This window comes from Phaenicophaeus curvirostris, chromosome 15, assembly GCF_032191515.1.
Source record: "Phaenicophaeus curvirostris isolate KB17595 chromosome 15, BPBGC_Pcur_1.0, whole genome shotgun sequence".
NCBI classification, from domain to species: Eukaryota; Metazoa; Chordata; class Aves; order Cuculiformes; family Cuculidae; genus Phaenicophaeus; species Phaenicophaeus curvirostris.
Genome location: NC_091406.1, coordinates 9,393,613 through 9,420,219, shown reverse-complemented (window position 1 = coordinate 9,420,219; position 26,607 = coordinate 9,393,613). Strand labels below are relative to the sequence as shown.

At 58.3% G+C, this 26,607-nt stretch overlaps 3 protein-coding genes across 5 annotated transcripts; all 3 read left to right on the top strand.

The window, feature by feature from the left end:
- The first annotated feature begins 511 nt into the window (after nucleotides 1–511).
- On the top strand, nucleotides 512–5,411 carry SLC34A1 (solute carrier family 34 member 1). Its single transcript, XM_069868905.1, has 13 exons — nucleotides 512–716; nucleotides 1,312–1,428; nucleotides 1,581–1,763; nucleotides 2,159–2,287; nucleotides 2,360–2,503; nucleotides 2,613–2,724; nucleotides 2,829–3,024; nucleotides 3,239–3,334; nucleotides 3,450–3,549; nucleotides 3,772–3,939; nucleotides 4,241–4,357; nucleotides 4,525–4,649; nucleotides 4,755–5,411. The coding sequence occupies exons 1-13, from the start codon at nucleotides 512–514 to the stop codon at nucleotides 5,307–5,309; spliced, it is 2,247 nt and encodes a 748-aa protein (XP_069725006.1). The 3' UTR covers nucleotides 5,310–5,411.
- Nucleotides 5,412–5,743: 332 nt separating this feature from the next.
- Nucleotides 5,744–7,253, top strand: LOC138726970 (alpha-2Db adrenergic receptor-like). Its single transcript, XM_069869086.1, has one exon. The coding sequence runs from the start codon at nucleotides 6,231–6,233 to the stop codon at nucleotides 7,251–7,253; it is 1,023 nt and encodes a 340-aa protein (XP_069725187.1). The 5' UTR covers nucleotides 5,744–6,230.
- Nucleotides 7,254–10,728: 3,475 nt separating this feature from the next.
- GRK6 (G protein-coupled receptor kinase 6) lies at nucleotides 10,729–26,148 on the top strand. 3 transcript variants are annotated; one of them, XM_069868904.1, is made up of 16 exons: nucleotides 10,729–10,825; nucleotides 13,682–13,777; nucleotides 16,506–16,618; nucleotides 16,933–17,010; nucleotides 17,275–17,375; nucleotides 18,664–18,756; nucleotides 19,085–19,148; nucleotides 19,710–19,839; nucleotides 20,554–20,698; nucleotides 21,465–21,502; nucleotides 21,643–21,732; nucleotides 21,825–22,033; nucleotides 22,312–22,449; nucleotides 22,701–22,838; nucleotides 22,987–23,121; nucleotides 24,642–26,148. In XM_069868904.1, exons 1-16 carry the CDS (start codon nucleotides 10,774–10,776, stop codon nucleotides 24,690–24,692), a joined length of 1,671 nt encoding a protein of 556 aa, XP_069725005.1. In that variant the 5' UTR covers nucleotides 10,729–10,773; the 3' UTR covers nucleotides 24,693–26,148. The 3 variants fall into 3 exon arrangements, with proteins under 3 accessions (XP_069725005.1, XP_069725003.1, XP_069725004.1); XM_069868902.1 differs by having other exon boundaries at nucleotides 19,710–19,850; nucleotides 20,508–20,698; XM_069868903.1 differs by having other exon boundaries at nucleotides 19,710–19,850; nucleotides 20,508–20,698; nucleotides 23,894–26,148.
- The last annotated feature ends 459 nt before the right edge of the window (nucleotides 26,149–26,607 follow it).

Below are 26,607 nucleotides of genomic sequence, written 5' to 3'. Positions count from 1 at the left end.
GGCTCCTCCATGCTGAGCCATTGGCACAGGCTGAGCCTGACCAGGACATGGGGACCCAGGGACCACGCTAACATCACCCACTGCCACTGCTCTGGCAGTGAGGACATCACATGCCTTGCACAGAGCCAGGCCCCTTGCAGTTGATGCTTGGATAGATCTGAGGATGGTGGATGTGTGCGTGGCCTTGCCTCCAGTTAAGGACATGTCAGCAGCACCAGCACCAAGCCCTCCTCTTCCTGCTGTGCAGGGGATGAATCACAGAATCACAGAACAACCAGGCTGGAAGAGACCCACCGGATCACCGAGTCCAACCGTTCCTAAGCACCCAGCACCGACTGGTGCGAAGTTGAAACTGCTCTGGCACCATCCCTCGGGCACTGGGCTCCAGCGCCACCTTGGCTTTGCTCCCCACCACCCTGTTTGCTCTCCCAGGGGCGATGCTGAGCCTCGGGCATCACGGTACCCGGGGGGCGCGTGCCCCATCCCACCCCAGGACCACTGCTGACATGGGATGCAGCGGGGTTACCTATTAACTGTAGGAATTTCTGGGGAGGAGGTGAGCAGCGAGCGGAGGCGAGGGGCAACACCGAGCTCCTTAGACTTTGCTCTTGGCATGCGTATAAAGGGCCACGGTGCCCTGCAGGCCACTTCGCTGGAGGGACATGTGGATGTGGCATGTGGACATGGCACTGCCCTGAGTGCCTGGCCGTCCCCAGGTGAGCAGGGCCCTGGATGGGAGGGATCCCCTCCTCATGGCTCCTGCCTGCCCTTGCAAGACCTCGCTGAGATGTCACAGCATCAGCTGGCACCCCAGAGGACCACTAGGTGATGGGATGGTCCTCTTTGGCGGTGCCAGCACTGCAGGGATTTAGCTGGGGTTGTTTAGCCTGGAGAAGAGGAGGCTGAGGGGAGACCTCATTGCTCTCTACAACTACCTGAAAGGAGGTTGTAGAGAGGAGGGTGCTGGCCTCTTCTCCCAAGTGACAGGGGACAGGACGAGAGGGAATGGCCTCAAGCTCCGCCAGGGGAGGTTTAGGCTGATCATTAGGAAAAAATTTTTCACTGAAAGGGTTAATATGCACTGGCAGAGGCTGCCCAGGGAGGGGGTTGAGTCACCTTCCCTGGAGGGGTTTAATGGATGGGTGGACGAGGTGCTAAGGGGCATGGTTTAGTGTTTGATAGGAATGGTTGGACTCGATGATCTGGTCGGTCTTTTCCAACCTGGTGATTCTATGATTCTATGAAACCCGGTGGTGGTCGGCACAGAACAGCTGTGGCTCCACTGTGGTGAACGCGGCCACCTCTGCTCAGCCTCAGCAGGAGCGATGCTGCCCTACCGGAGGGAGAGCCCGGCCCTGCCCCGCTGCCCGGTGCGGGGAGCAAGGGTGGTGCATGGGCCCCAATTCGCCTACTGCCCTAGCCCCCAGGGTAGGTGCCCCCAGCTCTCCTCCTCCTCTTCCTCACTCCACTGGGCTCAGCTCCGCTTCTGGCCAGAGCCTGGGTCAGGCAGTGCCTGGCTCCCCTCTGCAGGGGGGGCACCCCAAGGATAAGGCTCTAATGCCGGTACCCCATCTCCCCAGCTCTGCACCGGCTGCCGGGCGCCCACGCCTGCCCCTTCACTGTCAGCGCGGTGCCTTGCCCTGACCATGGCTTCCCCTGCCCCGGCTCACCGGGGCGCCTGGGCGAGCGCAGGGAGCGGTACGAGCTGGATGCGCTGCCTTGGCAGGGGCCTCGGCTGGGCTTGGATGAGCTGCAAAAGCCAGGTGAGACCGATGGGTGGTGGGCACACAGCACCCGGGTTGGGGAGGTCCCCAGAGACGCCCATGGGGGGCTTGGGGTGCCAGGACTATGGGGTGCCAGGAGAGCCTCAGCTTTTTCCCTGGGACTGGCAGCAACTCTTGCCCACGGCCCCACGGTGCCAGTCCTTGTGCTGGCACCCCAGCCAGACCCCCAGGGCTGACACAGGCAGAATTGAGGGGCAATGGGAGGTCGACACAAAGTGGGAGGACATGGAGAGGATCCAGGGAGCGGTGACACAACCAGGGACAGAAGCTCCATCCTGCCAGGGCACATGGGAGGATGGCACGGGGCTGTGGGAGCCCAGGGAGCTGGGGCCATGCTGCAGCTGGCATTTAACACTCTCTCTTGTCTTGTGCAGAGCTGGGGTGCTGGGCCAGAGTCCAGTCCATCTGTGTCTCCCTTCTCAAGGTGCCCCTGATGTTTGGGTTCCTGTACCTCTTTGTGTGCTCCCTGGATGTGCTCAGCTCTGCCTTCCAGCTGGCTGGAGGTAGGGTGGCAGGGACACCTGGGCATGTGTCACCCACCGGGCCAGCACCCTGCTGCTCGCAATCTCTTGCAGGCAAAGTGGCCGGGGACATCTTCAAGGACAATGCCATCCTCTCCAACCCGGTGGCTGGGCTGGTGGTGGGCATCCTGGTGACCGTGCTGGTGCAGAGTTCATCCACCTCCACCTCCATCATTGTCAGCATGGTCTCCTCAGGGCGTGAGTGTGCCCGTGGGCCTCCCCAAGACCTGAGGCTGGGAGATAGGGTGGCTGGATGGGGTCATCCTGAGCGTGACCATTTGGGACTAGCGGGAGTCTCTGTCCCCAGTGCTTGAGGTGCGCTCTGCCATCCCCATCATCATGGGCTCCAACATTGGCACCTCTGTCACCAACACCATTGTGGCCCTCATGCAGGCTGGTGACCGCAGTGAGTTCAAACGGTGAGAGCTGGTCGGGGGCTCAAAATTCCCCCAAAAGGGACTTAGTGGGGGGCTGGGGGCTGCTTCCCAGAGGCCATATCACGCTGACAGACTCCTCCGTGCAGGGCCTTCGCTGGCGCCACAGTGCACGACTGCTTCAACTGGCTGTCAGTGCTGGTCCTGCTGCCACTGGAGGTGGTGAGCGGGTACCTGCACCATGTCACCCATCTGGTCGTGGCCACGTTCAACATCCGCAGTGGGAAGGATGCCCCTGACCTGCTGAAGATCATCATGGAGCCCTTCACCAAGCTCATCATCCAGGTCTCCTCAGCCGTGGTGTCCCAAGGCTAGTGGTGATCCTCCAGCATTTGTGTCCCTTATGCTGGTGGTGATTCCCCAATGCTGGTGTCCCTTTGATGGTGGTTGTGTCCAGGTGTCCCCAGCCTTGCAGTGATGTCCCCATCCCAGTAAAACTGTCCCTAAGCCAGAGGTGCTGTCAGCCCCCAAGAGCTCTCCAACGTGTGTATTGTTGCAGCTGGACAAGTCCGTGATTACTGGCATCGCAACGGGGGATGAGAGCCTGCGCAACCGGAGCCTCATCCGCACCTGGTGTGGCCCCGCACCCCCACAGGTGAGGTGCCCATGGCCTTGCGGAGGCCACCAAAGGATCCCACAGAGGACGGGTGTTGGGCAGGAGCTGGCTGAGGACACAGTGGAGCCAGCTGCAGCCCAACCTCTCCCTGCAGACATCTGCTGTGGGGCTTGGGCTCACCCCGAACTGTACAGCCCCCGGCCAATGCAACACCAAGGGCATCGAGAGCCTCCACAACGTCACTCGGCAGAAGTGTGAGTGGGTGTGAGGGGCTGAGCAGAGCAGAGGAGGCGCAGGTGGGGCTGGGGACCTGTATGTGGGATGCAGGGGTGATGGGCATGGGGCTGGAGGCATGATGTGGGGCAGGGATGGGAGATGCTGGGGCCGGGTCCCAGATGTGGGGCTGTGTGAGGGTGTAGGTTTGTGAGTGGGGCTGGGCCAGCCCCAGCCCCTTGCCCAGCCATGCTGTGGGGTAGGCGAGCACCTCTTCACTGACACACCGCTGCCGGACCTGGCCGTGGGGCTGGTGCTGCTGGCTGGGTCCCTCGTCGTGCTCTGCACTTGCCTCATCCTCCTGGTTAAGCTCCTCAACTCCCTGCTCAAGGGGCAAGTGGCCAAAGCCATCCAGAAGGTCATCAACACCGGTGAGTGGGATGGGAACTGACATTACGTGAGCGGGATGGGACCCTGCCTGACCCCATCCCTCTCCTTATCGCCATCCCCACCTGCCACCCTCAGATGCATCCCTGGCTGACTCCCATCCCCTGTGCTTGCCCTTGATCCCCACTCCACATCCTCTTTCCCCAGCCATCCCAGCCACGAGGCTGGCCCCGTACCCACAGCTTGACCCCATACCCACAGCCTGGCCTCACAGCCCCCTCCCCAGCACCACGTAGGAGCTCTGGGCTGCTCCCAGCTCATGTGTCCATGCCCATGCCGTGGCAGACCTTCCACACCCACTCAGCTGGCTCACCGGCTACTTCGCCATGGTGGTGGGCGCTGGGATGACCTTCGTGGTCCAGAGCAGCTCTGTCTTCACCTCGGCCATCACACCCCTGATCGGTGAGTCCTGGCCATGCCTGGTCCCCTGCCACGTGCTGGTCCCCCTGACAATGACCTGCAGGTGCTGGAGGGGCAGGAGGAGCTGTGCCAAAGGTGCTCCTAAGGGGAGAGTGTGGGGACAGTGCTGAAGAGGTGCAACGGGATGCGACATGGTGCCTCTCCCTCAGGCTTGGGGGTGATCAGCATCGAGCGCGCCTACCCGCTCACCCTGGGCTCCAACATTGGCACCACCACCACCGCGATCCTGGCTGCCCTGGCCAGCCCAGGGGACAAGCTGGCTAGTTCCTTCCAGGTATGGGTAGCCCAGGGCCACAGCCAGGCTGGTCGGGAGCACTGGGCAAGGCAGGGGCTGGGAGAAGCTCACACGTCCAGCCTGATGGGGACGCCGTCCCTGCAGATCGCCCTCTGCCACTTCTTCTTCAACATCTCTGGCATCCTGCTGTGGTACCCGCTGCCCTTCACCCGTCTGCCCATCCGCATGGCCAAGGCGCTGGGTGAGCGCACAGCCAAGTACCGCTGGTTTGCCGTGCTGTACCTCATCGTCTGCTTCCTCCTGCTGCCCTCCCTCATCTTTGGCATCTCCATGGCGGGCTGGCGGGTGCTGGTAGGGGTGGGGGCACCCTTCCTCGGCCTTCTCTTCTTTGTGGGGCTGGTGAATGCGCTGCAGGCGCGCAGCCCTGGCCGCCTGCCCAAATGGCTGCAGAACTGGGACTTCCTCCCCGCCTGGATGCACTCGCTGCAGCCCCTCGACCAGCTCATCACCCGGGCCACCCTCTGCTGCACTGACCGCTGTCGCAGCCCCACGGGCTGGGAGGAGCACGAGGGAGCTCCCTGTGACAAGGCCAGGCTGGGGCTGGACAACTTCGCCCTCTCCTACCCTGAGGAGGTACCTGGCCCAGCTGTCCGGGTGGGCTCTCCTCGCCTACCCCTGCATGGGGCCACCCGGCTCTAGCCAACACTGGACACCCAGGTCAATGCTCCCACAGCCACTTTGTTTCCACCGTTCCTGCTCAGCTGGTGTCTAATAAATGCCAAGCACCCACTCCTGAGGTGTGTGTCTTTTCACAGAGGCTCCAGCCTCTGCAAACCCTGCTGGAACTCCTGAGGTGCCAGGTGCTCACCATCTGCCCCAGTGTCCATACACCACCCCTGCCCAGCTTGGCCCTGTACAAGTGCTGAGGACGCACAAAGCACACTGTGCCATGGGGGCACACGCTGACGATGCTGCAGATAAACACTGCGACTTGTAAGCAGCATCTTCTTCCACCTGCCTCATCCCTGGAGGGCTGAGCCAGCAGAGTCGGTGCTGCATGGCTATGTGCCATGGCAGTGGGTCGCTGCACTGGTGAGCAGGGCACAGCATGAGGACAGGCTGGGTCTCTGTGAGATGCCAGCTCAGCACAGTCAGGCAACTTCCCCAGCCTGCTGGGTACCCCAAAGCCCATGGCAGAAGCTCACCCACCATGGTGACCCTGGCAGGAGCCCTTTAAATGTTGGCAATAACCACTTCTCCCACTGCCCACAGATGCTTGGGCTCCTGCCAGTAATATCAGCCCGTCCCTCCCTCCCTCCTTCCCGCCCGCCCTCCTCCCAGGCTGGGACCAGCAGAGCCAGCAGGGCTGATGTGGGAGCCACTACAGGGTTCCCAGCGCTGCCGCTGCCCTGTGTGCCTGAGCGGATGACCACTGGGCCAGGACAACCTCCGCCTTGCCACCGGACTGGGTCAGTACGGAAGCAGCGGTGGCTGGGACGCCCCTTTGGGGACTCAGCAATGCCAGGGCTGCAGCACCAGTTGCAGCGGGGTCGGTGAGCCGCGTGCGTGTGGTGGGAGGCAGCCCCATGGGGCTTTGTCCACCTGCGGGGCTGAGCCAGCATGGAGCCAGCCAGCGCCCACCCCAACACCTCCGGTAACAGCAGCGGCACCAGCAGCGCTCCACACTCACCTTTGGCCATGGGGCTCATCCTACTGGCCGCCTTGGCCATCCTGCTGGCCACAGTGGTGGGCAACGTGCTGGTGGTGGCGGCCGTCTCCACCAGCCGGGCCCTGCAGGCTCCGCAGAACCTCTTCCTCGTGTCCCTGGCATCAGCAGACATCCTGGTGGCCGTCCTGGTCCTGCCCTTCTCGCTGGCCAACGAGGTGATGGGCTACTGGTATTTCGGTGGCCTGTGGTGCAGCCTGTACCTGGCGCTGGACGTGCTGCTCTGCACAGCCTCCATCGGGCACCTCTGTGCCATCAGCCTCGACCGCTACTGGGCTGTCACCCGGGCAGCCCGGCTCAACCTGCGCCGCAGCCCCGGGCGCGTGAAGGGGATGATCGGGGCGGTGTGGGTGGCAGCAGCCGTGGTGGCGCTGCCACCGCTTCTGTGGGTCCAGCCGAGGGGCCAGGAATGCCAGCTGAGCCAGGAGACCTGGTACGTGCTGGCCTCCTGCGCCGCCTCCTTCTTCGCCCCTTGCCTCATCATGGTCGCCGTCTACTGCCGCATCTACCAGCTGACGGCCCGGCGGACAGCAGCCCTGCTCGCCACCCACGCTCCACACGCCACCGGCAAGAAGGGCCCGGGGGTCGCGATGCCGAGCCGGCGGCGACGGAGCCAGCACCAGAGCGTCTCACTGTGCCGGCAGCGCCTGGTGCGAGCGCGAGAGAGACGCTTCACTGTCGTGCTGGCCGTGGTGATGGGGGCCTTCGTGCTGTGCTGGTTCCCCTTCTTCTTCACCTACAGCCTAGGGGCCATCTGTGGGGAGGGCTGCCATGTCTCCAAACCTCTCTTCAGTTTCTTCTTCTGGATCGGCTACTGCAACAGCAGCCTCAACCCTCTCATCTACACCCTCTTCAATCGGGACTTCCGTGCCGCCTTCCGCCGGCTCCTCGCCGTCCCCCGCTGGCACCGCACCTAGCGCCCCGCCGTGACGCCGGACTGCTCTGCCCGTGTGCATCTCCAGGTACTTTTGGAAAGTGAAGTTGAATAAAATGAGGCCAAAGCCTGCACCTGGCACTAGCATCTGCCTCCTAGAAGCCCAGCAAGCAGCACCCATTGCCAGCACTCACTGTCACTTGGGCCATACCACCTTTAATCATGGGTGACCCACTGCAGGTGACAACTTGCCACAGCAGCTCCAGTGAGCACCAGCCCTCCCCAATGCCAGGCAAACCCCAGCTCCTTTGTACACCCATGACCTCCAGCATCCTCTCATGCGGGGGACAAAACCCCCATGTGGCAGCATCGCTGATGCTGGGCTGAGCTGGCTGTGCCACTGCAGCAGTCCAAGCCCTCTGCGCCTCTGCTGGGGCTGTCCCCTCTGCGTGCCCACCAGTTTGTAGCTGTGTCGAGCTGTGGGGGCCCCGTGGGGGCACTTATGTACGCGCCATGGCAAGGGATGAGGGGTGCAGGGCTGGGGTGGGATGCCCCACATCCTGCTCAAGGGCTTTCATTGGGATCTTGCTGCAGGAGGTAAAAGAGGAATGACGTCCCGGTGCTGGAAATGCCATCCTCCCTTGAGAGAGCGTGGGAGATGGGGTGATGTGGGAACAGGCTCCAGCACAGCCTGAGGTGCAAAGGGCCACGAGGGCAACCACAGAGCAAAGACCTGGGGACAACCACATCCCCCTGAGGGCAGCAGCCACCCCGTGCTCACCCTGCCCTGCTCTCCACCCTGCTCCGCACAAACACCCTGGGGGTCAGGGGCCATTCCACTTCTCTAGCTTTGCTACTCAAAATAGAAAATCTCAAAACATCAAACTTTCACTCAGCTAAAAACAGCCGCCGGCGCCTGGGAGCTGGAGCCCAAGGAACGCTGATCCCTGCCAGCTCTCAGCAGCCCCCGTGAGGTCGGGGGGACTGGAAGGGATGGGCTTACTCGTAGTGGTGAGGATCCCCAGGCCATCTCTTATGCCAACTGGCCCCATGTACAGAGGCTCATGGCATGAGCTCTCGGACCAGTGGAGGCTGCCTGTGGTGATCACGCCAGGATGGGGGCCCAGCGCTGACCCCCCAGCAGTGCCTGGCCACAGCGTTTGGAGCTGTGCTGGCATTGCCTCCGGAAGGAGGCTGCCCTATCACTGCTGCCTGGTTTCCCCTCCCGCTGCTGCCTTTCGCCTTTTCACAATTAAACAGCACTTTGGTTCTAAAAATACCCAGGGAGACAAGGGCGCCTGGTGGGGATCTGGGAGAGCTCTCCCTGGGGGGCACCAGCCCCATGGGCAGCACCCCAGAGCCCACGATGCCCTGATTGGTAAGCTTTCTTTCCCTCACCCTTGCCAATTGCTCACGATTTTTTTGAATTACTCCCATAACAGGCTTGGGTTTGGAGCCCTCTCCCTCTCCAGCCACATGTCCTCCACAAACCTAAAAACCAAAAGCACCTGTTCCATCACCTGGCCTGCCACTGGCTCTGTTGGGGACAGCAGGAACCCCTCCAGATACTTGTGCTGCTCCAGCAGCACCCAGTGCCCAGTGACTTTTGCCTGTGGTCGGAATGGTGCTGCAAAACACCAGCTGGGATGAAAACAAAACTAGCAACCTAAGGGTTAAACGTGCAAATGCATGGAAGCAAAGTGGTTGCATTTGAAGCTCAAAATAAGTATGTGCCACCTTTAAAAGAGAGCAGTGCTAAAAGAAGAAAGCTCACGGCATGAGCTCATCTCTTATGGCAGAGTGACATGGGAGATCACCTGTGAGATACAGCAGGACAAAGTGGCCTCCTCCTTATCATTGCTGCAGGTTTGTAACCAGAAAATGTGATGCCTGATCTCCAGCAGATGCAGAGGGGCATGGTGGCCCACAGTCGGTACCAACTGCAGAGGAAATGAGTACTTGGAACAATCTGTGTTATTACCAGCTTCGCTACAGCCTGGGGATAAGAACCTCTTCCCTACTGCTCACTAGCACAGGCTGGATGAGCAGTGCTTGGGACCCTAGGCTGGTCCCCACCAGCAGGTTACCCTTGACAGAGGCTGGTGGAGGCACCTGCCCATCACCATGTGCTCTTCCGTGTCTTGAGCAACAGCAGCCACCACACACAAGGCAAGTGGCATCACCTGCAGGAGAGAGCAAGAGGTGGGAGCTGTCGGACAGCGGAGGTAACATCACACCCCAAAGCCATGGAGCAGAAAGTAGCACAGGCACAACTTGCTAATGGGTAAGAGGGTTAAGCAGGGGGTTTGCACCCCGAAGAAGCCTGGAGCTGGGCAGGTCATCTGCAGGGCTGACAGAGCAGCAGGAGAGGACTGAGGAGGACACAGCTCTGCAGAGACATAGATGGCTTTTTGCTGGGGAGGAGAGATTCCCATTCTTCAGGTAAGGCTGCTGCTCATTGAGGTACCAGTAAAAAAAGAGCTTTTAGAGTAAATCATAGGGAAGAAGCCTTCAGGAGCAGCAAGAGGAACTCAAGTTTAACTGAACGACCCACAAGGAGCCACCGGGGTCAGCAGGATGAGGCGAGCGGTGCAGCACCCCCTAATGCTGAGGGCTGAGGCCAAATTGCAACGAGGGAACCCCAATCCTCCACCACAGCGGTGACCAGGGAGAACAGGAGCAGCACTGGAGCTTGTGTTACCCACCCCGTGAGACAGGGATTGACCAACACCAGACACACAGCTGCCTGGAAGAGTTTACAGAGGCTGCCACAAACACGGGGCCAGGCTGCCATGAGGGGAGAGACACCCCTAAACACCGAACTTCTATTAAGAAGAAATTTTTCACAGAAAAAGGGTCGTCGGGCACTGAAACAGGCTGCCCAAGGAGGTGGTGGAGTCACCATCCCTGGAGGGATTTAAAAGACGAGATGCTGAGGGGCATTGTTTAGTGGCAGGTCGGAATGGTTGCACTCCATAATCTGCGAGGTCTTTTCCAACCTAGTGATTCTATGAACTGCTTTGAAGATAGGTGCAGGACAACCCAGAAGGGGCGAAGGGGCCCCAGAAACACCTCCCAAGCTCAGGGCCCTCCAGCCTAAGCCCTGGGGACTCCTTTCACCAGCATCGCCTTATAAGGAGCCGCTGGCCCCGCCCCTGCGAGACGTGCCTATCACAGCCCAGAGAGCGTTGGAGTGGCAGCTCCTCACCCAATCATCTGCCGCGGGAGGCCGGCCGCTCTTAACGCTCGACCAATCAGAGCCCGGCGCGGCGGCAGCGCGCCTGAGTGACACCTCCTCCCCCAATCAGCGCCCGCAGCCGCTTCCCGGCAATGGCAGCCGAATGACGCGCCTTTTTCCCCACCTTCTCCATTCACGCCCCGCCCCCTAGGGCCAATGGGAGGGCAAGGCCGCCCGGAGGGGGGCGGGGCTTTGCGGCGGGTGAGCCAATGGGAGCGCGGCGCGGGAGGAGCGTGCGCGGGGATTGGCCGGGAGTGCGCAGGGGGGCGGGGCCGGCGGGGGGAGCGGCGCGGGCCGAGCGGAGGGAGCGGCGCCGCCCGGGCCCATGGAGCTGGAGAACATCGTCGCCAACACCGTCCTCCTCAAGGCCCGCGAGGGTGAGTAGGGAGGGAGGCTCGGGGCTGCGGGTCCTGGCAGTGTCCGGACCCGGGCTGTCCCGGGGAGGGCGCTGCTCCGGGGCTGGAATCCACCCTGCGGCCCCCGCCCCTTCCTTTGCAGCCTTTGCTCCCCTGGCACGGGGCGAAACGGCTTCGCGGGCAGGATAAGAGAGAGGTGTTCGAGGCTGGCGAGGTGCTGCTGCCCAGCCAGGGCCCGATCCCCTCAGCCCCCACCCCAGCGCTGCTTTGGCGCCGGGGAATTTGCTGCGGGGACCCGGCCCTCCGGCTGCTCCCTGGGTCACGGCTCAATTCCAGCCTCGGGGGACGGTGCAGCCTCCCGGCGCTGGGGCTGCCCTGAAGGGGCCGAGTAGCCGTGCTGAGGAGCCTCGGGGTGGCTGAAGGAGAGCCGGGAAGCCTCAGGGTGGCTGAAGGAGGGCAGGGGAGCCTCAGGGTGGCTGAAGGAGAGCAGGGAAGCCTCAGGGTGGCTAAAGGAGAGCAGGGAAGCCTCAGGGTGGCTGAAGGAGGGCAGGGAAGCCTCAGGGTGGCTGAAGGAGGGCAGGGGAGCCTCAGGGTGGCTGAAGGAGAGCAGGGAAGCCTCAGGGTGGCTAAAGGAGAGCAGGGAAGCCTCAGGGTGGCTAAAGGAGAGCTGGGAAGCCTGCCACACAGGAGCCTGGTTCTTTACAGAGAAGATCTGATGCAGCCAAGCACCGAGGAGTCCATTAATTCGCATAAAGTGGTGGGGAAGTGCAGTCCCTCCTGGCCCATGATGTGCAGTCAGCCAGGCCAAGCCATTTTGGAGCCTGAGGGGCCGCTGAAATCCAGTTAGAGGGCTTTCATGATTGGATTTGTGGGAGTGATGAGCAATACAATTACCTTTACACAGGCAGAAACATTTTTATGCTGCTTGGAAGTCAGGCTTAATGTAGATGTCAGGCATGGTGATTGTAGTGGACCATGACAATATGATTCATAATGGCAAGGTTTCCTTCAGAACCAAAGCCAGGCAAAAGCAAACAGCGGCATTTGGGACTTGAAGGCACAAGGCCCAGCTTCCCAGGGAGTGAGTGACCAGGAGGTTGGCTCCTGTTGTGCCTTTGGCAAAGCAGAGTTTGGTTTCTGGTGGAGAGTGAGGTGTTGGGCAGCTGCTGCGGTGCTTCCCAGTGCTCTCCCTCAGCAAACGATGGGCAGTCTGACTTCACGCTTGAGCCCACTGTGTGACAGGGATGTTGATGGCATTGGTGAAGGTGCTGTGGTGCATGCTAGCACTGTAGGGTGGGAGATTTGGCTACACCGTGTGTGTGCCAGGTGGTTCCTGGCCTGCAAGAGGAGTGCAGGAGAGAAGTTCTTTGCTGGGATGTTTGCTGCAGTGCTGGAAGGTGGGGAGAACCTTATGAGAGGGGTGCTGAAAGCAAACAACTCAAGGAAATGCAAGCTGCCGGTCCTCCAGGCGCTGCGGGACACAACTCCGCCTTTCCATGAGCACTCATGGGGGTGAGGATGGCTCATCCTCCTGTCCCTTACTTAGTTGTCCCATCCCTTTTGTTGCCACAAGCTGTGGCTGACAAGAAGGCGTCTTTGCTGCTGGTTTCTTCCACCCCTGCTTACTCTTGAGTCACTTCCTTCCTGAGTTTGTACAATCGTGCAACCCAGCTGCTGCTGTGGGGCAGATGCAGTGCAGCGACCTGCAGCCTGCCAGGGGCTTGGACCTGGCGCTGGCCCTGCAGAAAGCTGGCTGCAATGCCCCTGTCCCACCTGCCTGGCCAACCAAGGCCTCCTGCAGTGCAAGGAGCTGGATGCCTGGGGACTGTGTCTGGGATTAGGGGCTGAATTGCATTCACAGTGGAGGAAAGCATTATGAAAGTGTTTCTCAAGAGCTGAAAAATGGTGACACGCCCCCCACCCCCGCCCCAATTTGAGAAAGTTGAGCCTTTGGCCCAGCTCATCAGGGCGGTTTAATATATCTCCAAAGGGAGGTGGGAAATTGTGTGTGTTGGCACCGGGCAGGGGAAGGGCAGTCCTTGGAGGCTGGCTGATCCCAGCAATCAGGCGTGCGAGTATTTCAGTACTTAGTGCTTGCTATAATGTAAATTTTTTGGTGTATCCAGAAGCTTTCCCACCCTGTTCTACAGCACTGGGCATCTACTCCAGCAATTGAAGTTGGAATAATATCTAGTTCATGGATCTCACTTTTCTGAAGCTGGCTTATCTCTGGAGAAGTGTGGGAGTGTCCCCACTTCACAGGTGGGAAACCTGAAGTGGTGAGCCCCAGGCGATGCAGTGAGTTGTCTGTGGAGCCAGGATTAGAGCAGGAATTCTTGTCTCCTAGCTTCATGTCCTCCCTCTGAGAGCCCCTCCCTGGAGTAAGCAGTAAGTCTGGAGTGAGTAGGTGTCATGAAAATTGTTAGTACAGCAGGAAGAGCTTCACACTGAGCAAGGCTTGGCCTGGAGAGGTGAATAGCTATGCAGAGGTTCTGAGGACAGGCCTGGGAGCCAAGAACTCTTGTGCAGGCATGGAGTAACCTGTGGCTTTAGGTGTTCTTGCCTCTGCCCTGATTCTCCCTTCTTAAATACAAGTTAACTGAAATGACCAGGTGAAAAGTCTTCGTGTTCTTTGTTGGAACTTGGTTCAGCAGCCAGAGTGGTTGGTCTGCCCGCTTCCTCTGGCAGTCAGAGACTCAAAAGCTTTTGTTCCACCGCCCAGGAGACAGTGGTACCACTACAGTCTTGTTTTCCTTGCCTGGGCTTGCTAGTGTAAACGGACAGAGAGTTTCTCCTCTCTTGGCTCCCAGCAGGGTTAGGCTGTAATCGGACATCCTTGCTTCATAACTCATGGTACCAATTTTGTATGCCCTGCAGGAGGTGGTGGAAACCGGAAAGGCAAGAGTAAGAAATGGCGTCAGATGCTGCAGTTCCCCCACATCAGCCTCTGCGAGGATCTTCGACAAACCCTCGGTGAGACATGGTGGCTGGCAGGAGCTGCACAGCGCCCGGCCCCGCTCTGGAGCAGGGCTGGTGGGTGAGGACGTGTGGGTGTTGTGCACCCAAAGCTGGACACACGTGAAGGCAGTTGACTCCGAAAGGGTCAGGGACCTACGACAGGGCATGTGTTGGCCAAAACCCAGCCAGGATCACTCGGAGCTCAGGGTGTAGGGAAGAAACGATGGGTGGGTAAGTCACAGCTCTGTGGTGCTTGCCAGATAATGCCTGTTGTTGTACCCACACACCTTCTAGACTGATGAGCTTCACTAGAGATACACCGCCTTCTCTGTGCAGACAGACCTGCTCGGTGTTGCAGAGCTCTGAACCATCGCTCTGGGGTGGCTTTGCATAAATAGCAAAGGTCCTGCTAACATCCTCTGGGCTCCTTGGCTGGGATTCTGCCCTGCTCTGCAGACCTCGGTTTCTAACACCAACACAGCAACTTTCATCAGGCAAAACTGGGTTCTTGCTGTGCAGTGTGGATGAGAATTGTACAGTTGGGCAGGGCTTGGCCTGTCATTTTAATACTGCACTTTGTACCCTTCGTGGTTTTAACGTTGTTTGTGCAGCAGGCTTGGTCCTGAGATCATATCAAATTGTTTTGGGGCACGGGGGATGGGAATGCCCTGCTTCCTGGGAAGGGGAGAGCTTGTTTAAGTTGTCACTCCAGATTCAGATGCCAGCTGGAGTGGCACAGCACTGGCTGTTTCACTGGGCCAAGTGGGTTTGGGAGGTTTCTGCAGCTCCAGTTCCCAGTTCTACCCTGCCCAGGTTTGCCAGGTCCTGGCAGCCCCAGGAAGAGGAGTGGCTCTGTTTGAGGGCTCAGGGGACTGTAGCATTTGGAATAATTTTACTTCCATCATCCACACCTAACCTCCAAGCTCACAACAGTCCAAAGCACTCCATGCACGCTGTGCGCCACCCTCCCCGCTGCTGTACACACCATGCACCACCTCTCAGGCTGGCTTTGCAGCCAAGTATAGTCAGATGGAGACTCTTGCCTTGATTTTGCTGCAAAACTGCCTCTGAAGCAAGATCTGAGCACTGAACACCCTCTGACCTGGGCTTTCCTTGCAGTTCCCATCTTGGTTGTCAAAACCCCGATCTGCTTCTTTCACTTGTGTGCCCTCAGCAGAGCTTTCCCTCGGCTGATGTCCATCTTCTGCCCGCAACAGCCCTTCCTGAGGTTGTCATGACCTGTTTGCCAGCACTGAACTTCATCTTTGTTGTGCTGCCCGTTTGCTGGTGGTGAGTGCTGGTGGTCTGTCTCTCTCTGCTGTCTCACTGTCCAGGACAGTAGCTTTGTGAAGCTTTGGGAGGCAAGTCTCTCCCAGCAGCTGTGTGTCACTGCTGGTGTCCCCACTTCCCCCTTGGGAAGGCACGTGAGAAGCTTCTAGCCCATGTGTTGGCCACCTTGCTTGCTTTCCCCGTGGGAAAGATGACCCCGTTCCTCATGCTTTGATCACTCTTTGCCCAGAGTGGTTTTATTTTATTTTCACCTCACAACCTGCTAGAAAGGCATTTCTTTCCTATTCCAGAGCCTTGGCAGGACCATGGGCACAGTGGGCTGGTTGCCCACTGCAGAATTACGCTTTGTGTGCCCTCACTGCAGGGAGCAACCTTGTGTGAGCCCGGGCAAGCGGCATGGGCAGCCAAAAGCTTCTGATCTTGCCAGCAGCCAACTTTCATCTTCAGCTGGAGGGAACTCCTTCCCCTGCAGACACAAAGAAACCGGCCCGTGCGGCGGAGCTGGTGAGGTGGCCTCCTCCCCCACTACAGCCTCGCCATCTCCGTGCTCTTGTGCACCCTCAGGAAGCCACAGCTTCCTCGGGAGAAACTGCTTTGCGGGAAGGGGAAGGCCGGCAGTACCCAGCCCTAGGGAGTGCTGGAAGATCCCCCGTGTGCTGGTGAAGAGCTGTACATTTACAGTGCAGGCAGCGTGCAGCCCTCGGTGGCAATGGCTGTAACAGAAATCTGTTCTGGCCCGTGATCAGACAATGTACTATGAGTGGAAAGGGAGGAAAAAAAGCCGAGAACTGGAAGTGCTCTGGGTAGTCAAAGGGGTTTGTGCCTGGGCTGCCAGACTTCAGAGGAGGAACTGGCAGGGAAACTGAGCTCCAGAGGGCAATAGGAGTTGACATACAAGCGAGTGGTTGTCCTGTGGAGTCAGAGGGTCTAATGGCTGTGTGCAGCATTAACAGGACATTTGTGGAAATGTTGCCTCCTATGTTGATGCTGCTGCTTCCAGCAGGGCCTTTTCAGTATATGAGTGATTTGTAAGAGTTATCAGAGTAACTTTTAGCCTGGAAGATCTGCCTTGAAATAAGACTGATGTGTTCCTCATTTTCCAAGGAAAGGTTTGTGTCTGTAGTAGTCAGTCGACCCCTGTGGGGAGAGGATTGAGAAGAGAGCCTCCAGGGAGGCAGGAGACACAAAGGTCCTCTGGTAGAAACAAGAGGAGCAGGCTGTACAGAGCAGCAGGTCAAACCTCTTTCATGGAAGATCTTCCACAGGGGAACGTAAAAGCTCAGTCATGCATCTTGTCTCCATTGGGTGCATTTCACTCTCCTGGAAGGCTTAGGCTGGTGGGACCTGTGAGCAGCCAGCTGATGAGTTGCAAGCCCCTCCTGTGGCTGGGGTGTTGGGCTGTGGCTGCTCCTTTTTAGGGGTTAGCAGTGAATGATCTTCTCCACACTTGCAGAGCGGGACTACCACAGCCTGTGCGAGAAACAGCCTATCGGGCACATGCTCTTTCGGCAGTTCTGTGAGACACGACCTGAGCTGTCATGCTGCGTCAAGTTCCTGGATGCCGTGGTAAGAGCAAAGCCCTTTGGGCTTCACTGGGGGAGCCAGGGATGTTCTTGGCACTGCGGGCACAGTACGATTTGCCCAGGGTGCTCTGGCAGTTGCCAGGAACTTCTGGGCGCGTAGGGTGTTACTGAAGGAAAAACCTGTGAGCTGCAGTTTCTCCAAGACAGGGCTGCGCCTTTGCTTACAGAGCTGTTTGCTGGAGATCTGGTTTTCCAGGGAAGCCTTGGGCAGAGGGTGTTGCTGCTTTGCAGATGTTGCCCAGAAGCAAGGCTCAGTTCCTGGCTGGACCTGCTCCTCACGCTGTTTGTTCTGTGCAGGCAGGGTACGAAGTGGCTCCAGATGAGAAGCGGAAGGAATGCGGGCAGCAGCTGATTGAAAAGTACTTGAAGCCAAATGTGAGTAAGAGGGTTGGTTGTGTTTGCTGCCTGCAATGGTAGAGCAGTTGGAAAGCTGGCAGGTGTCATTACCTGTGTCCTGCCACAGTGAACGTGCTGGGCACAAGTGTGAGGGTGGAGTTCAGAGCCATCTCACCACCTTGCAAGCGACAATTACTGCTTTTCCTACTGGCCCTATAGCAGCTGGGGCACCAGTCCAGTGTTTCTGTGAGCGGCCTCTTTATGTACTGCTCCTTATGTCTGACTCCATCCCTTTGTCCCCAGAGTGAGGACCATGTGCCAGAAGTCCCCTCGCAGCTGGTGGCTGCCTGTTGTGAGAGGCTGGAGCAGGAGCCTTCCAAGGAACTCTTCAAGGAATCTACTAAGTAAGTTGAAGGGCTGGGGCATTCCTTCAGGTCACGCCACAGTCAGGGGTGGGTGCTGCACCTTGTTCCTCATGGTCTCTTCTTCCTGGTGAGCAAGGGCTGGTGCTAAGGCTAGGACCTGGAGAGTTTTGGGCTAGGGGTGTGTGGCACAGCTACAGGAAACCAAATGCAAGGAGCTCCCACGGTCTCCAGGAGCCACAGGCTACTGCAGAAATCTGTGTCACTCCTCTCAGTCTGCCAGGGACCTGAGTTGCTATTTGGGAAGACCCCGTTTCAAGCAAGCGTCAGCACCTGGCCATGCTGTCCTTGGTCTTGTGCCTGGATCTCATAGGCACTCATGGAGCGGAGCTGACAGTTGCAGTCCTGGTGCCAGCTGTCCTCTCCTGCTGGCCGCAGATGTGGCCGTTGTGGCTGGGTTATGCTGGCTGTTGCTGCAGGGATCCAAGGTCACTTCTGTTCCCATCGCAGAAGCAGTGGCTGAGATCCTGGCTCCGGCTGCAGAGCGGAAGCTGTTAGACAAACTGAGTGTACGGCTTCCACCCCTCCCTGAACAGTAGCTGGAGCATGTTGCCTAATTGAGTTCAGGGCTGTGGCAATGGGTTTGTTGCAGTCTTCTGGGGAGCGTTAGCTCTGTGTGTGGTAACTAGTGTCACCGTCTGAATGCAGAGCCTCCGGGCTGGGCCCTGCCTTCTCTTGGCAAGCTCTGAAAGGGGAAGAGCCCATCCACTTCTCCTTGATGCATGTCTCCAGTCTAGACGCTATGTCTAAGGCTCTTCACTCTACTGGGCAGCCCTGGCACTGGTCTCCAAGGCAGTTAGCTCTCTCGAGCAGGATCCCCTGTGGTCTTTTGTGCTGGATATTTGTCTGAAACTGAACAACTCAGTGCCTGGTGCAGATCATTGCTAGCACTTTCTGCAGCTGATTACAGCCTTGAGGGCATTTGCCCTGTGAGCAAGAGGGGCAGTTGCAAAGAGTCCTATCATTCCCCTTTGTCCCACAGCCCAGGCTGGTGCTGAGAGGCCACAATTAGCAGTGCCAGCCCCATCCCAGGGTGCTGTGCTTGTCACGGCAGTACCTCCAACGCGCCTTCCTTTTGCATTACACTTAGCACAGAGGGTGGACTTTCTGGGCCAGGGTTGCACGGGTGATTCAGTTCAGTGCTGGGCTGGGTGAGGGGCTGGCAAAATGACAGGGCTCTCAGGCCTGCTCACCTCTTTCCTTCGACCACCGGCCTTTTCCATGGCTGTGATCAGCTTTCGGCAACCTTGCTGGCTCTGCTCTCTCCTAGGCTTATCCACGATTACCTGAGTGTGGCTCCCTTTGCTGACTACCTCGACAGCTTGTACTTCAACCGCTTCCTGCAGTGGAAATGGCTGGAACGGTAACACTCTGCAGCATTGCTGGGAGATTTGCACCCTGCTGGCACGGGCTACCTGAGGGACCCCTCGAGTTCCTTCCCATGCTAGAACCTAGAAGGGGTCAAGGGCTTGACCTTTGTCTGCTCTCGCTTTACTTCAGGGCCCTTTATTGGCACCATCAGCCTTTACCAGCTGCCCTAGCCTTGCTTGCCTCGCAGGGAAGCAAGATCTGCGCATGCAGAGGTTTCGGGGTGGTCCACTGTCTGTCAGACCAGGGCATAGGGATGATCTGGGCTTCAGCTCCTGCTCTTTCCCTGCTCCCATCTCACTCTAGTTTCCTTTGCCTCACAGGCAGCCAGTGACCAAAAACACTTTCCGCCAGTACCGTGTGCTGGGCAAGGGCGGTTTTGGGGAGGTGAGTGACCAGCATTTCCTCTGTATCTGGGAACCAAACAGCCACCATTGCCCGCTGGTGGGTGCAGACCGGGGTTGGCTGTCGGGGTGCCACAAGCTGCTCCAGCACCTGGAGGCAGGGGCCGCTGGCTGGGTGGGCTGTGGGGGCCCTGTACCAGGCACCGCTGTGCTCTGGGCATCGTGTGATCTGTCAGTTCCCCTTGGAGGGGAAGGAGGGAAAGGTGCTCCCCTCCTGCCAGGCACTGGAGGCGTGGGAGATGTTGTGGGTCTGTTCCTGGTGGCTTGGCGAGGGAAACTGCACTCCTGAAAGCTGTCACTGTCAGGTTTCCTTCTGCTTCTGGGGCAGCTTTTTGTCTTCCCAGGCACCAGCCATTGTGACAGGGGCACTTGCAGCCCTCTGCTGCTCATATGTGACACATGGAGATGTTGCTGTTCTCCTTGTCCTTGCATGCACAATGGACTTCTTGCTAACCTCAGCGTGACGTGCCCACAGGGACATCTTTGCCTTCCCGTGCCTCTTCCAAGGTAGCGGGAGGTTGCTGAGCCTTGTTCTCCCTTCTAGGTGTGTGCCTGCCAAGTGCGTGCCACGGGGAAGATGTATGCCTGCAAGAAGCTAGAGAAGAAACGGATAAAAAAGCGGAAAGGAGAGGCCATGGCCCTGAATGAAAAACAAATCCTGGAAAAAGTGAACAGTAGGTTTGTAGTAAGTACATAGGAGTTGCTCTCACTTTGCTGCGGTGGTTGATTCCTTCTCCAACCAGCCGGCCCAGCACCTCTGTGCTCCTCACACAGTACGGAGAGGCAGGAGCAGGCCCTGCCCATGGGGTAGGATTCTGGCAACTGCAGATCCCTCACAAGGTTAGGGTCTGGCAGGGCCTCCTACTGCCCCCACAAGATGCTGTAAATGCCCCCAAAGTGAGGCCCAAACACCTGTCTGGTCTCACAAGGACCTTCTTAACCTCTGGGACACAAGAAAGCAGCAAGAGCTGTCTCCAAATAGCCAAGTGGGCAGAAGCATGTCCCTGAGCTGTGTGGTGGGGAGCTCTCTCCCTGGCTGCACTGAGGTGTGGACGGCCTGAGGCCTCAGACACTGCCTTGGGGTTGCTGTTACCTGTCCCCGGAGGGGAGCGGTTCTGGCTCAGGGATATAGTGTCATCCCTGTCTCAGGAGTTGTGCTGGGGCTGCTGGGCACTTCCACATCCTCCCTGGGTTTGCACATTCCCCCTTTGCCTCCTGTGCTGGCAAAAGCCAGATCCTGCTCCCTGTGAATGGCTGCTTGGGTGGCAAAGCGCCCATCAGAGCGTGGGCACCTCCCTCTTCCAGCTGTGTCTTCTAACAGCCTTTCTGCCCTGAATTGCAGGTGAGCTTAGCCTATGCATATGAAACTAAAGATGCTCTCTGCCTAGTGCTGACCCTCATGAATGGAGGGGACCTCAAGTTCCATATCTACCACATGGGAGAGGCTGGCTTTGAGGAGCCCCGAGCAGCTTTCTATGCTGCTGAGATCTGCTGTGGCCTCGAGGACTTGCACCATGAGAGGATAGTGTACAGGTGCGCACTGCCTGGTCCCTGCTGGGAGACCTTGTACGGGTTGCAGAAGCAAGAGGGTTCCTGCTGCTCTTACTAGCCCAGCTGGGTCTGTTTGCTCAAGAAATAAGCTCAGGCTTGAAAGCAGCACAGAGCTGGGTGAGAGGGGATGGGGAACAGAAAGCTGATCTCGTGGGAGAGATGGGAGAGCTTAGTTTGGCTTCCTTGTCCTGGTGAATAATCATCAAGAACAGGGAGTGATTGTGCTGTGAACGCCTCGGGGCAGGCTCTTGGGTGCTTAACTCCCCGGGCAGTATTGACACTAGAGCAAAGGAGGGTAGGCTGCTCTGATATGCTCAAGAATGAGAGCTGGGCAGGAGGGAGAGCAAGCTGATGGCATGGTTGTACTCATTGGCTTGTGTGGTGCAGCGTTAGGGATAGCATGGCTAAACATGAGGCTGGAAAGTCCCTTTGGTCATACCCTATGCCTTGTCCTGGGGCAGGACAAGCAGAAGAAGCCTCTGCCCCTTCTCTCTTGCATGGCCTGTCCTGTAGCAAGTTCTGCAGCTGCTTCCTTGAGGAGGGTTGAAAATTGTCATGTCTCTCTGCCCAGGAGGGGAGAGCTTGTAGGACTTACTGTAGGGCAGGGGTGAGGGGAAGATTATCTGTGAGCCCAAGGCAGGGGCATTGCATGCCTTTCTTGTTTATCTGACTTCTTGAGATGTCACAGTTGCATATATCCTTTGCTTTGACAACAGGCTTCTTGCTAATCCAGTCCCTTCCTTCCTAGGGACCTGAAGCCAGAGAACATATTGCTGGATGACCACGGTGAGTGTAGGGCCAAGAGGAGCCCTGGGCCTGAGTCCTTCTCTCTTCCCCTGTTTGAAACAGGGTTGCTCTGTGTTCTTGGCAGCTTCAAATATGGCCCCTTGACCTTGTCCTGTTAACTTGCCTCCTCCTCTGTGCAGGTCACATCCGTATCTCTGACTTGGGCCTAGCTGTGCATGTGCCGGAGGGCCAAACAATCAAGGGCCGGGTGGGGACAGTTGGATACATGGGTAAGTGTCCCTAGTTTAATCAAAAAGTGGTCTCTGACTGCACACACGTCCTCCCTGCCTTCACATGTCCTTCCCCTCCTGTTACTGTGTAGCTCCAGAGGTGGTGAAGAACGAGCGCTACACGTTCAGCCCAGACTGGTGGGCTCTGGGCTGCCTGGTGTATGAGATGATTGAGGGACAGTCCCCATTCCAGCAGCGCAAGAAGAAGATCAAGCGGGAGGAGGTGGAGCGGTTGGTGAAGGAAGTGCAGGAGGAGTACTCAGAGAAGTTCTCACCTTGCGCCCGCTCCCTCTGCACCATGGTACGAGTGTACATCCCTGTCCCTTTGCTCCCACCACCTCTTTGCATGCAGCAGGGGAACATCGAGGCAGCTCCTTATAGAGGTGCTGCTGGCAGCCAGGTTCCCTTGTTTCTGATGAGGCACTGCAAGAGCGTCCAACGTGTCTTAATTCCTCGCTTTCCCTGCTGCCCATTGAGCCTGTGCCATCCCTAGAGACATCGCAGGAGCCCGGTTGACCTCAGGGCTGCTCCTGTGTGAAGTGCCCTCTGCCTGGGGCACTGATTTCCTTTGTGTTGCAGCTTCTTTGCAAAGACCCTCTGGAGCGTTTGGGGTGCCGAGGATCTGGGGCCAAGGAAGTGAAGGAGCACCCTCTCTTCAAGCACCTTAACTTCAAGAGGTTGGAAGCAGGCATGCTAGACCCCCCCTTCAAGCCAGATGTAAGTGCCTCTCTGTGTCCTGACCTCTTCAGTCACTGGTGCTGTCAAAGGAAGCAGGAGCCCTGGGGTGGCTTAACTAAGGAGATGGTGCCCGTCCCCTTCCCTCTTGATTCTGAAGCCTGGCAGAATAGGGGTCATGCAAGCACTGGGCTGCAAGGAGATGGGCCCTAGGCTTGGCCACAAGCTGTGGTTATTTGAGGTGGTGGCTTGTCCACGGAGCCTGTCATTAGAGCAGTCCTTGTGCTTTTTAGCCCCAGGCCATCTACTGCAAAGATGTTCTGGACATCGAGCAGTTCTCCACAGTGAAAGGAGTGGAGCTGGAGCCCACAGACAATGACTTCTACCAGAAGTTTGCTACAGGAAGCGTGCCCATTCCTTGGCAGAATGAGGTAGGTTTGTAGAACAGGTCTTTGCCTACCGTGGCAGAGTGCAATGTCCCGCAGGGTTTGTGCTGCCCTTGCTGCTCTTGCCCTCTACTGGGCCCTCGGTGATGGGCTTTGTGTGGCAGTTGCTGCAGCCATCTTTGTCCTCTTCCAGATGATCGAGACAGAGTGTTTTAAGGAGCTGAATGTTTTTAGCACAGATGGCACAGTGCCCCCAGACCTAGACTGGAAAGGGCAGCCTTCTCCCCAACCCAAAAAAGGGTTACTCCAGCGCTTATTCAGCAGACAGGTAAGAGTGTTTGCCCAGCCTTTCTTCCACAACAAGTCCTCTAGCAGCAACAAGCCTGCTCCTGCCTGTGCCAGGCAGATTTGGCAGGGGGGTGGGCACTAGAGGGGCAGCAGGCAGTTTCCCCCTGTGCTGGGTGGCGATCCCAGGGCTCTCGGAGGGAGCCATGCAAGGCTGCAGGGAGCCAGCCCTTGCCTGGCTGCTGCTCCCTGTGCTGGGGATGGGATAGAGTGTCCTGACTAAACATGCTGCAGTCACAAAGGCAGAGGGATGTTGTTCAAGGCACTAAAATAGCAAGTCTACTCCCTTTCTGTTTGAATAATACCATCCCTCAAGAAAAGACTCTTGGGCTCCCCAGAGCATTTCTGTCAGACCTTGAGCAGGCAGAGAGAGCAGTGCTTTCGAGGGATGAGGAGAACGGAAATGTCTTGCAGCTGCTGTGGGCTTGCTTGCCTGCCTGTCTCCTCTGCCCAGAACAGTCTTTGCCTTCTTTCCAGGACTGGCAAAGTCTGGGCTGCTGCCTCTCAACAGCTGCTTGCAGCTGTGGGCCTCGAGCGTGGTTGGCTCTGTACCCACTCTCAGCCACCTGGTGCTGACTCCTGCTTCCCTGACGAGCTCCAAGTTGTGCTTCACTGTTCAGTGGGCTGCCCTAGCCAGAGCCAGCTCTGGGCTGGGATACCCAGTCCTTCCAGAGGCAGGCAGGACCTGCCAGAGGTTGGGCAGCTTCCCGTGGCAAGGGTTGAGCTGTGATTTCCCGCATGTTTTTTCTTTCCAGAGATGAGCAGTCTCTCCTGGCTGCTCTGCTCAGGGAAATACCTGGTGGCCCACGGACATGGCAAGATCTGGGAAAGAGGAGTGTTGTCCTTCAATGCCTAACCCCTTCCCCCAGCAGAGCACAAGCTGCTTGTTGTTCTAACTGTCCCCTGAGCCACTAATCCTGCTTCCATGCTCTCGCTGCCTTTGCGGGGGAGGCCTTGCCCTCAGCTTGAGCCAAAGCTGCCCCTGCACTGCCGCTGCTGGGAGCTCTGCTCCCAGGGGGCTGTGGGAAGTTCCCTTCACTCCTCTCTCTGGATGTCTGGGACACACAGAAGGGTTAAGAAACCATGGAGGGTTTGGTATTACCCTGTGCTCAGACTCTTTCCCATTCCAGCAGAAAGGGCTTCAGCTGCTTTTGTGGCCGGCTGAGCCCTGAGCGGGGCAGATCGTCTGTGCTGGCACTGAGCTGTCTCCCTGAGCGGCTGTAGTCCATGGAGCCCATCTTCTTCCCAGCTTCTGAGCTAGTCAGCTGTGTGCTCACCAGTCTGTCTTCCAGGAGCTGAATCCCTAGAAGCAGCTTGACCATTTCCCTGCAGACTGGGGGTCATCCCCTTGCCTCCATGTAGCAATCCCACGTGCAGGCTCTGGGGGGGCCCGGCCCTTTCCTGCCAGAGGGCAGCTGTAAGGCTGGGTTGTGTGACTGTGCTCACCCTCTGCTTGCTGTGCTCCTCTCTCCCTCCTCCCTTTCCTTGCCCTTCTGACTTCAGGACTGTTGTGGAAACTGCAGTGACAGTGAGGAAGAGCCCACCCGACTGTAGAGCACAGCTTGTTCTCCAGCCCATGGGACGCCCTTGCCTCTCTGGGTGCCCAGCAGAACAACAGCCCAGCCTGAAGGACAAAGGTAGCAGCGGCCCTGGAAGGTGAATCTGTTTACAGCTTTACATGTCTGTTATTTGAAGACTGTGAGGATGGCTCCAGGGCTGGGAGTAGCACGCAGCTCAGGCCGAGGTGCTCTGGCCTGGGCCAAGCCCTCATCCCTGGAACAGGCCTGGACCTGGACACTTCTGAATCTGCCACTTGGGATTGTGCTGCTGCTGCCCGCTGGCTGCCACTCCCCTCCCAGCCCCAGGGTGAGAGTGGGGGATTGCACCGCCATGGGCCAAGGCCAGGCTGGAGCAGCTCTGCTGACACATTCCACAGTGCCGAAGCGGCACTGCAGGTTTGGTGTATATTTATGTATGTCGGTCTGTACATATCACATGTCAATTTTTAATCTGTAGGTGGGGGCTGGCACTGCCCCCACCCTGTCACAGGCACAAATGTCCTCCTATGGGAGGAGTGACTGTACCAGGGAGTCCTGGGCAGAGGCCGTCCGTGCCTTGAGGTGTCTAAAGCATCTTTCCTGGACCTTTCTGGCTGTGCTGAGGCATCCCTGGCTCCAGCGGAGTCCATTGCTCAGCCCCGAGGCACAGGAAACCATTGTGCCAAAGCGTCTACCATTGCATCCCGGCAGCAGAGCATCACTGCCTCGTTCCTGCTTCCCTGTCTGCCGGAGCCTACTTCCTCCTGCCTCGTCTCACACACGCTGCCAGCTCCAGCGAGCTGATCTCTCCGGCCTGTGGCACAGCGGGATACACGCAGCTGCTCCCACGGCACCTGCTCAGGAGGTACCTGCTGCAGGTCCAAAGAGTCACTCTGGTCCCCAGCACGGTGCAGGATGGTCCCACCAGCTCTCGACCAGCTCTGTGTGCTGGGAGTGCCGTGGTTCCCAGGCCCAGCTCAGTACTGGAGGAGCAGGCACATAAGGGACCCTGCTCTTGGGGAGCAAAGTCATTGTAAAGGGATGTTCCCTCTTGGGGTCATGCTGGGAGCTGTGACCCACGAGCGAGAGGGGCTGGGAGCAGCCCACTGCCCATACCCGCTCCCTGTGCATCCTCAGAGTTCCTGGGGAGCCAGCACAGCTCCTGTGCCTGAGGGCAGGACGGGAGTGGAAGGGACAGAGCCCTGCGTGTCCCTGGGGCTGAGCTCACCTCTCTGTTCTACGTGTCCTGTCCCTTCTTGTGCACACTCATCCCAGCTGTGTCCCGAGCAATAACTCGTCTCTTCTGTGTGTGTGTATGTGTGCACACACGTGCGTGTGTGCTGCTGCCTCGTGCCCATTCTGAGCCAGGCCCCCCGGCGGGGCTGAGCACCTACTTGGACCTGTGGTATCGTTTGCTTGCCTTGCACTAAAGTTGGAGAGTATTTAAATTTTTAATCTTTTGTTAAGCATAAGATTCGCTGTGCCTTGTGTTGCTGTCGGGTCATGGGGGCCTGCTCTGGGCTGTGTAGGATTGGTGGCTGCAAGGAAAAGAGCAGCAGGACCCCCATTCCTGGGTTACCGTGGGCTCTGCTGGTGCTCCTGTCCTCCAGGGAAAGGCCGGGGCTTCCCTCCAGGGTAGGAGCTGATCCTGAGCCCCAGGAAGAGCGGGTGGCCCTTGGTAGCTTCTGTTGGAGTCATGACTAGTCCGGAGCCTCATGCCATCAGGGTGCTCCTGTCTGCTATGTCCCCTGGGGTGCGTGTCCCTCTGCTCTGCCCTTGGCACAGCCCCTCCTGGGCAGCTCCAGAGCTGTCAAAAGTGTGCTGGGGGGCCGAGGGCAGAATCCTGCTCCCCTCTGGGTGCTGAGCATCACTGCTTCGGGGAGAACTTTGCAGAGGGACCTTGTGCCAGCATGGACCAGTGTCCCCTTAGC